Source organism: Polypterus senegalus, chromosome 17 (assembly GCF_016835505.1).
Source record: "Polypterus senegalus isolate Bchr_013 chromosome 17, ASM1683550v1, whole genome shotgun sequence".
Taxonomy (NCBI): Eukaryota; Metazoa; Chordata; class Cladistia; order Polypteriformes; family Polypteridae; genus Polypterus; species Polypterus senegalus.
Window position 1 is genome coordinate 3,964,355 of NC_053170.1, and position 18,101 is coordinate 3,982,455.

General features: G+C 38.3%; 1 protein-coding gene across 1 annotated transcript in view; it reads right to left on the bottom strand.

Annotated features, from left to right (window-relative positions):
• Positions 1 to 534: 534 nt before the first annotated feature.
• The window catches only part of scn4ab (sodium channel, voltage-gated, type IV, alpha, b), a 100,354-nt gene continuing 82,787 nt past the window's right edge, over positions 535 to 18,101 (bottom strand). Inside the window, exons 22-26 of the mRNA XM_039739452.1 lie at positions 18,024 to 18,077; positions 16,938 to 17,075; positions 11,844 to 11,948; positions 11,112 to 11,382; positions 535 to 5,268 (exon numbers count right to left, since the gene is read on the bottom strand). Coding sequence (XP_039595386.1) covers positions 4,037 to 5,268; positions 11,112 to 11,382; positions 11,844 to 11,948; positions 16,938 to 17,075; positions 18,024 to 18,077 — 1,800 coding nt within the window. The 3' untranslated portion in view covers positions 535 to 4,036. The remainder of the gene's footprint in view (positions 5,269 to 11,111; positions 11,383 to 11,843; positions 11,949 to 16,937; positions 17,076 to 18,023; positions 18,078 to 18,101) is intronic.

Consider the following 18,101-nt stretch of genomic DNA (forward strand, 5'->3'; position numbering starts at 1 on the left):
AACATTGAAATTTTAGATCCAGGCACCATAAAGAAGCATTGCTGCTCAGTAAAATACAGCTATAGAATTCAACTTCCTATGACTAGAAAATAAGAGAGAAAACATTATTATTCCAAATTTTCATTTGGAAAATAATAATAATAATAAAAAACTCATAACAGCCTGCAAATAGTTGTAAAGACAGTTGAGACGGGTTATTATACGGTCAACTGAAGGAAAAATATGAGCGTATGTACAACTTGTTTAAATGAGTAACTTTGAGCTCTACCATATTCATTGATAAGATACTAGAAATGATATTTAATTTAAATGAATAGTGAAATGAAAAAGGTTATCCTATATAATGCTATACAGTTCAGCAATGAAACAATATATTTGCAAGACCAAAAAAAAATTAAATAAAAACAACTTTTTAAAAACAACATACGCATAAATATCAATAATTAAAAAGCGCTTCGCACATGTAAGTACAAACAAGATGGCCAAGATGCACACAATTAAACGTGTCCTCTAAGAACAGCCCCAAATAATGTGTGTTTTTTTTTTGAGACTTTGAGCCTCTGAATGCACTGGCAGCCCACTTTGGACCAATCGGTCTGCTTTTGCAGCTCTCTATGTGCATTAATTCACAATTTTATAGCTTACAAGCTCCATGCAGATATCCTGATTGTAAAACCTATTTTCCTGAAGGTTTTTATTATTAAAATCATCTTTAAGACTTTGGCTACAGTATATGAGAAAGGACCTTCACAGATTTTAGCCATATTCGCAGTTACAGGATAACTGATGCGTCCAAAGGAACCTGTCCCCAGACTGACAGTCATCAGGAGATGATTTAATTTTAAGATCAGTGTGTAGATCGGTTACAACACCATAACCTCAGATACTTGTGTGATCTTTTTTTCCATAGAATGGTCAATAGCTTAAGTTGGCACTTGGCAGAACCATTAGGCAGTTCTAGGTGCGTCTCAAGTGGCCTTTCATATGAGAAATAGTGCAGACTACTGGTGCTCCACATACACTTGATAGAGTCTGGAGTTGGAGAAGAAGGACGCTGGACAGCTTAGCTCCATACAATGAAGTGTGGCTGACTGCTTCTTTGGGTGAGATGCCATTTTGGAAATGGGTTAAAGTGGCTATTTGCTCTAACCATCGTCTGAATGGTTTGTGGTTTTTAGTGACTCTCTCTTTTCTTTAAGGGCAGGGAAAAGGTGAACAGAAATGCTGCTGGTTGTATGAAAATAAACTGTCATCTGAAATTCTTGTTAAGATGCCTGTCCTCCATAAAAAATAACCTGAAATTATTAAAGTCTCAACTCACACAAGTCAGAATTTTTATGAGACCATTTTTTCATAATGCATACATCAGCCCAAAATTATTTAAAACTCCAGAATGCAACAGCATTCAATGGTATAAAAATCTCTAGTTTTATTGTACACCAGTATCTTCTCAAATGTTTAGTTTTGGCGTTACAAAATGCTGAAAAACAAATGTACGCTGGAATTTAAAAAGCAGCTAAATAAACATCTTTACCTCATCACCTCTGTCTGGTTGCCTGTGATGTCTGTCACTCAACGTGCCTGTAATTTTACTAACGAGAATACCACAGTCAGTATTTTTGTAACACAATGACATAATTCACTCACTGAGATGAGAAAATTGTGTTACATTAATAAGTAAATATGTCCAAAACTTGTGCATTTAGGTTACATTTCAAACCTACTTCAGTAGCTTACATTTACTTCTAATTTCATTCTATTTTTTTTTCCAGTGTGTCTTTTAGTAACTGGCAGCCAGGAACGTCTAGTGCTCCAGACCACCCAGTGTACGGAGGGATCAGGCTCCACAGGGGGCTCATCGCATGAGCTGAGAGATGGACAAGTGTAATGAAGTGTGCATAAAGTGCCCTGGGAAGGCGTTCAGCCCATAGAAGTGCTTTATCAAATGCAGTTCATTTCAAACAACGTTTGCAAAATAAAACAGTCGGACAAGTCTGAGTCAATGAAAAAACTGAGTGCGTTTTCAGCAACATATTTTTATCTATTGCATTTCCTATTAGAGCAATCTTATTTTTACTGTTTTTAATGCTTTCTAATATTCTGGTGAACTGGAATTAAGTTCTTCAATAATGAAAATGAATCAAAAACACAGTCATTCTTAAGGCACAAAGTGTGAATAAAAACCCGTAATGAGGACGTTGGCAACAATTAAGTTGTACTGTGTACAATTACAAAAATTAGCGTTAAAATAATGATAGCAAGGCAGCATCTAACTACCTATTGGATACAGTGTCTTTCACATTTGTCTACATTTTCGCTTTACACAGCTCTCTCTCTAAATATTCCTACAGTGTACATACATTTATATACATATGTATAATACACACCCATATCATGATTTGCCCTGCTATGTCTACCTGTAAAATTAAAGAATGAATTTGGTAAAACTCAATGCTTCAGTACCAAATAAGAAATGAGACAACTGGGACTCTAGAAACAATTAGCGACTCTGGAAGCCTAAGATCTGTATTTTCTATTTTTTTTAAAGTCAGAGTTCTTCTATGTGTCACTATTACATGTAAGTAGAACAAGGGAATGGACAGGTGGCGTGGGTGAACTGGGAAGGGGGGCCAAACCTGTATATTGTAATGTCTTAATTTATTACCATGTCTGCAGTCTCTTTTGTATTTAATATTTAGATTAAATGTAAATATATTCCAGAGTTATACGTATTACATACATGGGGTACATTTTTATATACCGAGCACTTGGGTTTTATCTGTTTTTTGCTTTGGAGCAAATAGGTGTTGGTACTGGTACTGAGATCCAAAAGCTGGTATCGATACCAAATTTTAGTACTTATCCAAACTCTGAGATTTTTCACGTAAAGAAGACCAAAGTTTAAAGGTTAGGTAACTTTTAATCACTAATGATGGTGTCAGAGACTGGCAACGTGTTGCATGTTGATTAACACATGCAAGTTAGAATTACTCTGTACTATGTACACATGACAATAATAACCCTATAAGCCTATCAATATTTACAATATATTAAATCGTTCATTTTTGACTCTTCTTGATTTGAGTTTGGGGTCAAGGGTGCCTGCTGGGAGTAAATGACAACTACTGGCAATACAAGGAGAAACCAGAACTGAACATATCATTTTTGAATCTTTATCTGTTATTGTTCTATTGAGTTCTAACGGAAAATAGAGCTGGTTATGAATCCATTATCCCCAATAACCTCATAAACTTTCAAGCAACAGGAAAAAGCAAACTCAGTTTAAGATCAGAGTCAAACTACATCAGAGCTTTGCAAACATGAGCATTTTAGAGATGCGACAGCTTACTTTTACTTTGAAAACTCAAAAAAAAAAAAAACAAACAAAGTATGAAATTGAACTTTGAATCAGTTTGTTTATATTTCTTCACCAAGGTGCATAGTTTAAAATGGTTGTCTAAAGTCTATTGAAAATCATGATAATTACCCAAACTGAAATGTTTACAAATGTGTGTGCATACAGCATGTACCATACAGAGAAACTTTAAACCTGATGCTGCTGTGGAACATGCATAGGCTGCATAACGAACTAAAGGCAGTTATTCTTCTGAACTCTGCACTCTTATGTATTCTCCATTGTGTTCATTTTATGTGTTTGCCCCCCTGTCCAGTGCGCCTCTGTATAATAATGAAACTGCTCTGCCTACTACAGGGTGTGCAAATGTTGTGTCTATTGATGAGCACACATTTTCTTTTTATATATAATACAAACTAAGTAGAAGTTGCCATTCAGGAAAGGATTTGCTTCTGTTACAGACTAACATGATATTAAGGATTTCATTTTTGGTTCTCGCTTGCACTCAGAATTGGTACATGACCCACAGTGCACCTACTGTAGACTCCTGTTAAGGTGCGCTCCAATACATTTAGACATTTGTGTTTTTGTCTTTGCCAGGTCCAAAGCTGTATTAGACCTATCCAGTTGAGGAATAAACAGTTTTCATGGGTTGAGGACAAGTCGAAATATGTCCAACCATTATACGACAGATTCCCGTATATTTCTTTTGATGATGGAGGGTAAAGCAGCTGTGCGTGGTTCAGAGAGTGGAACAACAACATCAGGCATGTGAGGAACATCTAAGGTGTTTTCCGATTTAGAAGACTCCTTAGTCTCACTCTCTTCTTTCCTCCTGTGATCCTCTTTTCCATAGTGCTCCTCCATCTTCTCAGCAATCAAGCCCTCTTTTTCTGGAGCTTCTTCTACTGTTTTGTTTTCCCCATTTCCAATATGCCGGAACATGTATGAAGCCTGCTTCACTGATCGCTTAAGCAGGTGCCTCCTGTAAGCTCGCTGGATGACTGAAGCAGCCACCTCCTCCTGTTTCCTCTTCAGGGTTGTGGTGATGGGTTCATAGGAAACTTTGGAAGGATTGGCAGCCATGAACTTTTCTTCCATGGTTGCTTTCAGGGTATCCATTTCCCCAGAGTCTCCCAGCACTTCTTTAGTAAGAGCAAAGAGGATATCAAGGCAGTGAATTTTGTCACCTACAACCATTGGGAGGTCCAAAGTTATGAGTTTGATTTTGTTAGGTTTTGGTATCTTAAGAGGGTCTTGAAGAGTATTACAGAAATCAGAGAGCCGACAGTATTCTATAAACTGAGAAGCATCAGGATCAAATTTCTCCCATGTTTCATAGAACATTTCAAAGTCATCTTCACATAGTGGCTCACCACTTTCTTCTGTGGCAACATTGAAGTTTTCCAGGATGATGGCAATGTACATGTTGACTACAATTAGGAAAGAGATAATGATGTAGCTGCAGAAGAAAACTATGCCCACAGCAGGATTGCCACAGTTGCCCTTAACTTCTGAACCAGGATTTTCAAAAGTTGGATCACAGTCTGGTGGGCCACTGTTCAATATAGGGTTAAGGAGACCATCCCAACCAGCTGAAGTGGTGATCTGAAACAAGCAAATGATGCTATTCCCAAAGGTCTCAAAGTTAAATATGTCATCAATGCCTGACTCTTTTTTCACATAAGCAAAGTTTGACATTCCAAAGATGGAGTAAATAAACATCACGAGGAAAAGCAGCAAACCGATGTTGAACAAAGCAGGAAGGGACATCATCAGTGCAAAAAGAAGGGTCCGGATTCCCTTTGCACCTTTAATAAGCCTGAGAACGCGGCCAATTCTGGCCAGTCTTATAACTCGGAAAAGAGTAGGTGAGACAAAATACTTTTCAATGATGTCTGCTAACATTATGCCTGCAATAAAAGAAGAAAAAAAGATCAAACATCAGTGCCATTGGGAACAGTATTTTATATGATTATTTACTTATTTTGTATGACTCCTTTGTTCAAAGCGTCTTGCAACATCAAGGTTCAATTTGTTACATTTCTTTTGTTTTGACAATTTCAGCACATACTGGTGAAGTGACTTGCTTTTGGTCACACAGTGTCAGTAGCCAGATTTGAACACGTAGCCTTAGAGTTTGGAGTCAAATGCCTAACCATTATGCCAGACTGCCTTTATTTCTCGCTCTTATTTCACAATCATAACTGAATTTCATGGCAAACACGTCTGGTACATCACTACTCTCCCTGCATCCAGGTCTCTTGGGATTATATAACACATATCTGAATATGTGAGACAGAAATAGTGAGTTTTTAACCAGGGCAAAGGGTGCTTTTTTGGGGGCGTGAGGGGGGGCATGGTATGGGGCTCCTCCCCCAAACCCCTTCTACCCAAAAAATAAAGACAGCATTTCAGAAGTACACAAGTGACACCGAAGGAAGAAAATGAATGACCACCCTGAACAGGTCTGTTGATTTTTCTGACAATGACACAACTTGTCTCAACAGCACATTATCTCTTACTTGCTACATTATATTTAATTCCTCCAGGCATATATTCCCTGGACTGCAATTACCATAGTGAAACTATGAAATATTTTACATTTTCATGTTTCCTGCTATTCTGCACTTGCATGATGGCTGTTATTAGTCAAATCGGTTCACCGTCAAAAGCACGATAGACATGAGCGCCAACAAACCCACGACGGACAAATGAGCACCAACAAACCCGCTGACTGGTTTTCGACAAATGCGCGCCAACAAAATCGCGAGAGAGGCCAAGAGAGTGGGACACCGTTGCTGCAATTCTTCCTACATATGCAGGGTGTGATCTTAAGGACTATCTGCGTGCCGTGCTGATGGCATGCCGCGTCTCATAATATTGACTTCTAAAATAAACATTATTATATATGCTTTAAACTAGTAATTCATATTTAATGAAACTTTCGCGATTTTGTCGGTGCGTTTTAATCAGCGCTATTTTGTTGGCGCGCATATGTCTATTGTGCAAATGTCAGGTCACAAGTCAAATCTGTTAGGCTGGTGTCACCCAACACTACAAGACATCGAGTCAGAGATCATGTCACTTACTGAATGACACTGTCTCTAAAATTATCAGTCAAATTATAAAGCTATGAATTGCAGAAGGTGATGGATTACACGGCTCCCTAATGATTTTTCAGCTTAGTTTCAAACATAAATTTTTCTAAATAGAATCAGTAATGGGAAGTGGTCATCTAAGCAGAGAATCACAACACCTTATGTTCACTGGAAGCTATAGCTTACACTGCAGTGGCATATCATTGAGTTCCCAACATTACTTAACTCTGACTAAATTTGGCCAATTGTGGTCATATTGGTGGAGCAGCAATCCTAATTTTTGTTGTTTAACCAGCTGAGCTGGGCACGTCATTCCTCTCTTCAGATCACTATGTTGGCTCCCTGCAGAATTACATATTAGGTTCAAATCCTTGATGCCCGTAGTTAGGGAGTCTGAAGCTATATATAATTAATATATATATATATATATATACACACATACATATATACACTGCTCACAAAAATTAAAGGAACACTTTAAAGAAACACATTAGATACATCAGATCTCAATATGAAGTTGGATATCTATACAAATAACGACAGGGCAATGTCTTAGGAACAAAAGGATGCCAAGTCTTTTAATGGAAATAAAAGTTTTCTGCCTACAGAGGGCTCAATTGTGTAGACACCCTAAAATCAGAGTGAAATGAAGATGTGGCAGGCTAGTCCATTTTTCAAAAACTTAATTTCTGCTACTCAAAATGCTTTTCAGTATCTTGTGTGGCCCCACGAGCTTGTATGCATGCTTGACAACGTCGGGCATGCTCCTAATGAGACGACGGATGGTGTCTTGTGGCATTTCCTCCCAGATCTGTATGAGGGCATCCCTGAGCTGTTGTACAGTCTGAGGAGCAACCTGGCAGCGCCTAATGGACCGAAACATAATGTCCCACAGATGTTCTATTGGGTTTAAGTCAGGGGATCGTGAAGGCCATTCAATTGTTTCAATTCCTTCATCCTCCAGGTACTGCCTGCATACTCTTGCCACATGAGGCCGGGCATTGTCGTGCATTAGGAGGAAACCAGGACCTACTGCACCAGCGTAGGGTCTGACAATGGGTCCAAGGATTTCATCCTGATACCTAATGGCAGTCAAGGTGTCTTTGTCTAGCTTGTAGAAGTCTGTGCGTCCCTCCATGGATATGCCTCCCCAGACCATCACTGACCCACCACCAAACTGGTCATGCCGAATGATGTTACAGACAGCATAACATTCTCCATGGCTTCTGCAGACCCTTCAACGTCTGTCACATGTGCTCAGGGTGAACCTGCTCTCATCTGTGAAAACACAGGGTGCCATTGGTGGACCTGACAATTCTGGTATTCTATGGTAAATGCCGATCGAGCTCCACTGCGCTGGGTTGTGAGCACAGGGCCCACTAGAGGATGTTGGGCCCTCAGACCACCCTCAAGAAGTCTGTTTCTGATTGTTTGGTCAGAGACATTCACACCAGTGGCCTGCTGGAGGTCATTTTGTAGAGCTCTGGAAATGCTCATCCTGTTTGTCCTTGTCCAAAGGAGCAGATACCAGTCCTGCTGATGGGTTAAGGACCTTCTATGGTCCTGTCCAGCTCTCCTAGACTAACTGCCTGTCTCCTGGAATCTCCTCCATGCCCTTGAGACAGTGCTGGGAGACACTGCAAACCTTCTGGCAATGACACACATTGATGTGCCATCCTGGAGAAGTTGGATTTCCTGTGCAACCTCTGTAGGGTCCAGGTTTCGCCTCATGCTACCAGTAGTGACACTGACCATAGCGAAATGCAAAACTAGTGAAGAAACAGTCAGAAAAGATGAGGAGGGAAAAATGTCAGTGGCCTCCACCTGTTCAACCATTCCTGTTTTGGGGGTCATCTCATTGTTGCCCCTCTAGTGCACCTGTTGTTAATTTCATTAACAGCAAAGCAGCTGAAACTGATTAACAACCCCCTCTGCTACTTAACTGACCAAATCAATATCCCAGAAGTTTCATTGACTTGATGCTATACTCTGATTAAAAAGTGTTCCTTTAATTTTTTTGAGCAGTATATATACATATACATATACTGTACATACATACATACATACATACATACATACCCATATATATATATTGTGGAGGATGCACAGGCTGTTTATTTTTAAAATAAACAAAATTACCAGGTGTATATATATATATATATATATATATATATATATATATATATATATATATATATATATATATATATATATATATATATATATATATATATATATATATATATATATATATATATATATATATATATATATATATATTGTTGTTGAGGATGCCAGGGCGACCGGCGGGACGCTTGAAGGACCGGAAGTGGGCATGCACCCATCTGGGATCACGTGGGGCGTGGGCCGACATCCTGGTTGCTTTGGGGGCCACGGGTAGAGGGCTTGGAAGCCCAACCCTGTAGGGACCCGTGGTCACCGCCAGGGGGCGCCCCAATACCTTGGGGACCCTGGACCTCAGCACTTCCGCCACACGAGGAAGTGCTGGGGGAAGAAGTAGAGGGACACCCGGAGAGCTTCCGGAGAACAGCCGGCATTTCCGCCACACTGTGGCGTGTCCAGAGGGGAATGCCGGGAACCACCTGGAGTTCATCCGGGAGCATATAAAAGGGGCCGTCTCACTTTATTCAGGGCTGGAGTCGGGTGGAAGAAGGACGAGGCAGAGAGAGAGTGGAGACGGCCCAAAGAAAGGCATTGTGTGTTGGCCAGGACTTTGGGGACATTTGGGGGTTTGTGTTGCACTTGATCTTGTTGTAAATATGGTTGTAAATAAATGTGTGGTGGTGGAAAACAACATGTCCACCTGTCTGTGTCCGGGCTGGGTCCACAATATATTTTATATATATATTGTATATATATATACTGCATATGAAGACACCTGTGAGGTCCTATGTTCCTTCTTGCCCACTCAAATCTGCTATTGAACAGCATCTAGTGATGCCACCTCGGCATGATATTAAATCTCATGTGTAATCATGTGTAACTCCTGGCTGGTGGAATGAGCTGTCCACCTCCATTTGAACTGCTGACGCCCTCAAAGTGTTTAACTTTACATATCTTTCAGGAGGCTGTTCACAAGGGATTTCGTAACTACAACACCATCATCGGCATTTGTGAAACTGGACTGTGTTGTGAGCATTTAGTTTAGAGCTTTGAGTTTTGTTGAATTTCTTTTGTATCCAATCCATTTTCCAACCCGCTATATCCTAACTACAGGGTCATCGGGGTCCGCTGGAGCCAGTCCCAGCCAACACAGGACGCAAGGCAGGAAACAAACCCTGGGCAGGGTGCCAGCCCACTGCAGGGTGCACGCGCACACACACACACACACCAAGCAAACACTAGGGACAATTTAGGATCGCCAATCCACCTAACCTGCATGTCTTTGGACTGTGGGAGGAAACCCACGCAGCGCAGGGGAGAACATGCAAACTCCATGCAGGGAGAACCCTCTTTTCTATCTGTAATACTAATCACTTTTGTAGTTTACTACCTTAAATATACTCACACACATCTTATATATAAATGTCTATGCATGGAAGTGTGTGCGTCTGTCTGTCCAGCCCGGAAGTGCAAGGCTACAGCATGAAGCTGAAAAAGCCAGCAAGGCAGCACCAAGTTAAAAAGTCTGAAGAAGAAAGAAGTACGAGGCTATAACATGAAGCTGAAAGAAAGCAACTCTATCACCAAAGTGAAACCGCTGAGGAAAGACAAACGAGAGAGAAATTTGCTTAGCCAATGACAGACACAGGGGGCGAGCACGTCTTCAAAATGAAACCACTGACTCTGCATTTCAATTTGTTGTTTTTTGACGATTTCAATAGTTTCTAGGAGACCAGGCTTTTTACAGCATGGGCTTACACAACTGGTTTATCATAATAAGTAAAATTCTGTAAAAAGTTAAAATTCACTTAAGAACTGCTGAACTATGCATTTTGGTGGGGGACACCACACATCTTTGTCTCAGTAACTAGCCTTACAGAATTATCACTGTACAAGCAAATCATATTGTGTCTCATGTTTCTCGCAATGTTTTGCATCTTATTCAGTACAATAAACGTATTCATGGATTTTCAACTCGCAATGGATAGCTATACTGTCAGTCTGTAACAAAGTCTCTTAATTTTGTGGTTAACAGAAAATTTTGCTCCTCCCAATAAAATTTTCTCTGGAAGCCTATGATACAGGACACACTTTACCTAATACTCCTGAATCTGACTTATCTACTCCATTTACACAGGGTAGTCCTTGAAAGTTGCTTGAATATTCACATGTGATGGTACACTATCAGCCCTGTCATTTTCAGCTTATAAAAAGGTTTTTTTAATTAGCAAAATTAATTAGCAAGGGTGTTTAGGCCATTTTTCTTTTTGCTAAAAATCAATCAGTCACCAAGTTAAACTGGCTATTGTTGATCAAGGTACTGATCTCTTTCGCTCTCTCTGTTCAAGGCAATAGAAACGGAGCCGTCCACTTCCTGATTTTTCTCCAGGGGATATAAAATCAAAAAATACTTACACCAGTCAACATATATTCAGCATTACAGAACTATAACTTTTTGACCCAACCTGTCATTCAAGAAAAACAGAATAGCTATTGATTATTATTGAGCTGAAAGAAGATATAATACATACCAAGAATAGAAAGGATGACCACAACAAAATCAAAAATGTTCCATCCAATGGTAAAGAAATAGTGTCTGAGAGCAAAAAGTTTAAGGATACACTCTCCAGTGAAAATCACGATGAAGACCAAGTTGATATAGAAAAGAATTAATTCTTTCTCTGCGCTCTGGTCATCTGTCTCCACCATCATTGTCACCATGTTGAGGCAAATGAGGACCATAATAAAAATATCAAAAGCTTGCTTATTGACAAAATCATACACAGCTCCTTGGATTTTATTCTGTAAAGAAACAGAAAGAAGATGGAGGTGGTTTGCTGCATTCCACTGGCAGCCTTTGTAAACATTACAAGCTACCTACATGAGATTACTATCTAAAATACGAAGTCTGATGATACTTTCAATGTACTTTTTACCTTTTTATGGCCTCTTACCTATTCACACTGAGGGCAGTGACAGTATGAAATTCATTGCAGTACAGACCCCACCATCTTATGAATAAAAAACTAAACAATGTTAATATTAAATAAACTCTAATAATTTGGGGTTTCTGCTGATAGGCAACTAATTTTATGACCAAACAGGCTCTTCAATGATGGTTGGGCATGGTTGTTGAGCATAAAAAGTTTGTTGACCACATTAATGGCAACTGGAATGTGTACTACTTGCTTAACATTAACAGATCTTAGAGAAATACAGCTCTATTTATTGATTTGATTTTTTTTCCATGTAAAATGGCATACCTGTGGCCTTGGGATAGGCTTCTGTGGTTTCTTGGAACCAAGCTTCTTCATAGCGTTATAGTATTTTTTCTGTTCTTCAGTCATGAAGATATCCTTACCTCCAAAGTACAATACAAAAATAAGAAATGTTATTTTTATAGTAAATATAAGAAGTCTTCATATGCACAGTACAACAAATCTACTTTGTTTATTATGACAAATTTAACCTGTGAGTAATAAAGTGGTGTGAAAAACTATTTGCCCCCTTCCTGATTTCTTATTCTTTTGCATGTTTGTCACACAAAATGTTTCTGATCATCAAACACATTTAACCATTAGTCAAATATAACACAAGTAAACACAAAATGCAGTTTTTAAATGATGTTTTTATTATTTAGGGAGAAAAAAAATCCAAAACTATATGGCCCTGTATGAAAAAGTAATTGCCCCCTTGTTCAAAAATCACCTAACTGTGGTGTATCACAGCTGAGTTCAATTTCCGTAGCCACCCCCAGGCCTGATTACTGCCACACCTGTTTCAATCAAGAAATCCCTTAAATAGGAGCTGCCTGACACAGAGAAGTAGACCAAAAGCACCTCAAAAGGTAGACATCATGCCAAGATCCAAAGAAATTCAGGAACAAATGAGAACAGAAGTAATTGAGATCTATCAGTCTGGTAAAGGTTATAAAGCCATTTCTAAAGCTTTGGGACTCCAGCGAACCACAGTGAGAGCCATTATCCACAAATGGCAAAAACATGGAACAGTGGTGAACCTTCCCAGGAGTGGCCGGCCGACCAAAATTACCCCAAGAGCGCAGAGACGACTCATCGGAGAGGTCACAAAAGACCCCAGGACAACGTCTAAAGAACTGCAGGCCTCACTTGCCTTAATTAAGGTCAGTGTTCACGACTCCCCCATAAGAAAGAGACTGGGCAAAAACGGCCTGCATGGCAGATTTCCAAGACGCAAACCACTGTTAAGCAAAAAGAACATTAGGGCTCGTCTCAATTTTGCTAAGAAACATCTCAATGATTGCCAAGACTTTTGGGAAAATACCTTGTGGACTGATGAGACAAAAGTTGAACTTTTGGAAGGCAAATGTCCTGTTAAATCTGGCGTAAAAGGAACACAGCATTTCAGAAAAAGAACATCATACCAACAGTAAAATATGGTGGTGGTAGTGTGATGGTCTGGGGTTGTTTTGCTGCTTCAGGACCTGGAAGGCTTGCTGTGATAGATGGAACCATGAATTCTACTGTCTACCAAAAAATCCTGAAGGAGAATGTCTGGCCATCTGTTCGTCAACTCAAGCTGAAGCGATCTTGGGTGCTGCAACAGGACAATGACCCAAAACACACCAGCAAATCCACCTCTGAATGGCTGAAGAAAAACAAAATGAAGACTTTGGAGTGGCCTAGTCAAAGTCCTGACCTGAATCCAATTGAGCTGCTATGGCATGACCTTAAAAAGGCGCTTCATGCTAGAAAACCCTCAAATAAAGCTGAATTACAACAATTCTGCAAAGATGAGTGGGCCAAAATTCCTCCAGAGCGCCTTAAAAGACTCATTGCAAGTTATCGCAAACGCTTGATTGCAGTTATTGCTGCTAAGGGTGGCCCAACCAGTTATTAGGTTCAGAGGGCAATTACTTTTTCACACAGGGCCATGTAGGTTTGGATTTTTTTTTCTCCCTAAATAATAAAAACCATCATTTAAAAACTGCATTTTGTGTTTACTTGTGTTATATTTGACTAATGGTTAAATGTGCTTGATGATCAGAAACATTTTGTGTGACAAACATGCAAAAGAATAAGAAATCAGGACGGGGGCAAATAGCTTTTCACACCACTGTAACTGCCCGTAATTTATTTTAATTTCTTTCTCTCAATTAAATAAAACAACTTTTTCGAATGTTTGGCTCTGAGATTTGTTAATTGTCTTTGCAATATCTATTTGAATGGGAAGCTGTTAACGTTTTAATATGAATGGCATATCCTTTGTTGTCTAATGTTATCCGTGGAAGATTTACACATTACCTTTCTTGGATTCATCCTTCTTCTACAGTAATTCATGCAGTGGAAGACCGGAATGGTTTTAATGGTTGTAGATATTCTATGGGATATTATAAGTTGATGTTTTTATCTTCCGTACAATCACCACCAACTGTTTCAGCATAGTCTATTGGTATGCATTTAACCCCTCTGTCATGTAACTGATCAACATTTTTGGCGTTAATTCATTTGACTTTGTTTCTCAGTGCTGGATATTTTTGTTGATAACTGCGATGAAATTCTTCAATAAGATTTGGACGTAATAAATCTTATTTAATTGGGAACTTAAAGTGAGGAAAACGTTAAAATTTATAAGAGCTGAGAGAGCAGGAACTGTGTCTGCCAAAAGCATTCACATGAATGAGAGGTGAGAGTACCATGTGAGTGGTTGAATATGCTTGAGAGGAGGACGTGACTTGAAAAAATCTCATGGCCAAAGTCTCGCCGGGACTTGAAAAAATCTCTTCAAAAAAGTCTAGTCTCAGGATTTTGTATATAATAGAGATATACAGTATAATAATTTCTAATTTTATTCTTACAGTGTAATTTCAGTTTGACTGTTGATGAAAAATCAAATGTAAAGATGTCATTAAACTGCTCAGTACATTTCCTTGCACAACAAGTAAATGACCAAAAACAAGTCCCGAAATAATCCTAACACTGATATCAAGAGGCCTTTATGGTATTAGCTAAATCATTATTTTTAGTTTTGTATTGTATTACACCTTTAATGGTTGAACACCATCTCAATGTATGGTAAACAAAGACAAATCACTGTTTAAATCTGAGCTGTTCAGAATGAAAATGACTCAGACAACCTCATAATCAATCCATAAGTCAAATCAATTTGTCTTGCTTAATTTTATGTTAATGTGCAAGTAATTAATTTCAATGTACTCTAGACACGACAAAATTAATACTATAATCACTACAATAATGCATCATACTACTTGCACATTATATAATTTTGTTAGTCATATTTATTCCTTTTCCTTGTATTATTGTTTATTTTATATGAATGCCTTTTAAGGTGAATACCATCTCCAAGTAAATTACATTGCTACTATAAGAATAATATAATAAATCAATTATCAAATAAATTGTCTTCCACAGTGAGCTTCACTTTAGAGTAAATCAATCCATTATTAACTTTAAAATGTGCCTTTCAAAATTAGCACCCTCTGAAAATACTTGAATGAAAATGAACCAGTCCGTCAGTGAATAAAATCAATCAATTGATTAATGCTTCATTTAAAACAGTGCTTTCGAAACACTCTACCTCTGAAGAAAATTATATAACTTTGTTTCACTTAATAAAATGCTGTTCAAGATGAGCACCATCTCAAAACACATTTATTTGACCACTACAGTTGAGTAATTATTACTGCATATAGTTCCTTTCTTTGAGTAAGCAATTCTTATAAACTATGTAGTGAATGAATCAATACTTGACTAAATGCATTAGCCGGTCTGTCCGTCACTCTTCATGCACTTCATATAGCACAGGTCAATTTGTGGACCTGTCAAAGTGCCAAAGCACTTTACAAACCATCAATAAATCAATACATGTAATTTTCAGCTTTATTTAAACATTCATGGTGAGTAGTCAAGTCATGTGCCTTACTGGATATACCATCTGCGCACAGTGTTGAAGCATACAGTTGCATGAAATAATGTTGAACAGGATCAACATATATACAAACAGTACATATACAATATTACACAGGAGAAGTAGCAAGATTAGTAAAACAAAAAAATATATACTATGTTATACAGTAGTATATTCTACTAAAGTATATACCACTATATACTAAGTATATACTAATATCTATACTAATAGATCTACTCTATATATATATAAAATCCTAAGCCTAAAAGTGCAACAATTTTATGTCACTTTTTTTGTCATGCTTTAAATCGGGCTTATTTTAAAACCTACATATATATGTTTGATATCATTCTTTTCAGAATTTATCAAACTTTATTGTGATGTTGTTAGATTTTCAGATTCTTATTTTTAAATCATAAACTAAAAAATATCAAGAACTCACGTCCTGCGAGACCAGACTTTGTTCCAAGAGATTTAACCACACCCGGGGCCGGAAATAAAAGACAAAGAGGCGAAGTGCCGCTAGAGATGCAGATCATGCGGCATGGCAGCAGCAGCAAGCCAGCAGCTGATTGAGCAAAGAGGAGTTTAAAAAAAAACCTATTTGTTTCCCATTGTATGACCGTTTAAGAGGGGGTTTCGGAGGAGCGACCGCGTCTCCATGGGGTGCTTTCAGCCCCCTGCTTCACAACGCAAGTGGCAGAGATGTGAAGTGGTTGGCGCATAGCGCAGGCCGGGGGGGTTGGCAAGTGAACCCCCTAAAAATAATAATTTTTCTTTTGTACATTTACAGATTTTGTTAATATAATAACCTGGGGTGGGGAGCCGAAGGTGCCAGGGGGGGTTGCCCCCTTGTAAGTGAATAAATACATACATATACAGTAAATTATAATAGTAAAAAATAAATTAAATGATAACAACTAACAATAAAGACAACAGTAGTAATGGATGTACTGTGTATAATAAAATACTAGGAGCAGACCCAGGGGAAGAGGTACAGCTTCCAGACCGCCAAGGGGTAGAAGCAGTTACAGAACAATCTCAGAACAATTTATTGTACTTTAATTTGTACTAACAGTAGATTAAAAACGTTAGCACCATTTTGCATGTTTGTCATGGTATAAATTTTATTAAATTAGTGTTTACTTTACATCAGTCATGTTAAGTAAATTTTCTTAAACGTTACAATAAAAAGGACCATCAACCATTCCCAAAGAGCTTTAAAAGTATACCACAATAGTGACAAAAGAAACCTTAAAAGCAAACTGGACCAGTAGTCTGGAGATCAATATTGGCCTTGATGATATTAAACAATATTGCTATGTATAATTTTTAGTCACAGTCCTGGTGCTCAGTTTTTTTGTACAAAGCACCTGTCGCATTTATTAGTGTTTGCTATTTAATGTTTCTCTTTTCATTGCTGGCAATTAAGTTTCTTATTATATACTTATCTTTTTCTTTTGCTGATTGAAGTTGTCAATAATGACACCAATGAAAAGATTAAGGGTGAAAAAAGCTCCAAAAATAATAAAGATGACAAAGTATATGTACATGTACAGATTGATTTCATATGAAGGCTGTTCTTCCACCTGGAAAAAAGGAAAACAAATGACAAGATGGGAAAAAGACTGACTTCTTTATGCCATACAGTGAACCAGTAACATGTGACATTAAAAGTGCTTAAGTCTTTCTTTTTTGAATTCCTTGTATGCATTTTGAATGCAGACATAAATGCCCAGGGTCAGTTCTAGGACCTTTTAATATAAATGCTCTGCTTTTCAGACCACTCAAGGCAAGCAGCCCTTGGTGTTCTCCGGGTACACATTTCTTACAGACTAAATTCTGGTTAGGCCTTACTTTTGCCTTTTACTTCCTCAGACACCTCGGCACAGCGTGGATGCCTCTATCTATGCATATCAGCTTATAGGTGCACAATGGAAACCATCATCACTGGCTACAGAATTTCTAGGTAAAGCACTTGCCCATATCAGGATAGAAATGCACTACAGTGAAGTTGGCACAGAGTATTACTGGTACACAACTCCCTTCTGTTCAGGGCATATTCTATATAACACACACACTGCCTTAGAATGCAATCAGAATTATAAAAGACCCCAGGAATCCTTATATGGAGAATATTTTATACATATATTGTCTGATATTGCAGTCACTGTCTGTGTTTTACTTGTCTAATGTATGCATTATGCTGCTTTTACTAGTCAATGGAAGACTTGATAGTAAGACAAGAAATGTGAACTTGAGAATAAATAAAAAAAACCTTTTGGGTACACATTAAACTGTGACCATGTGTGCAGCAGAAATTAGAGAGCAGGCAACACCATAGTGCTGGCAACATGACACTAACTAGAACTAGATGAGTAATTTTTGGGGAAAGAGCTGACGTGTTAGGAAGCATTAACTGAAATAAAGTGAACTGGATCTTTCAAGGATGTCCGAACCATTGTGTTTAAGAAATGTAATTGCATTTATTCTTGAACCAATGACTGCATTGCAAACAAAATCTATTTTGTGCTTACCTGGCGTGAATCTACTGCAGCATACATAATGTCCATCCAGCCTTTAAACGTGGCCTAATTGAATAAAAAGACAGTGGC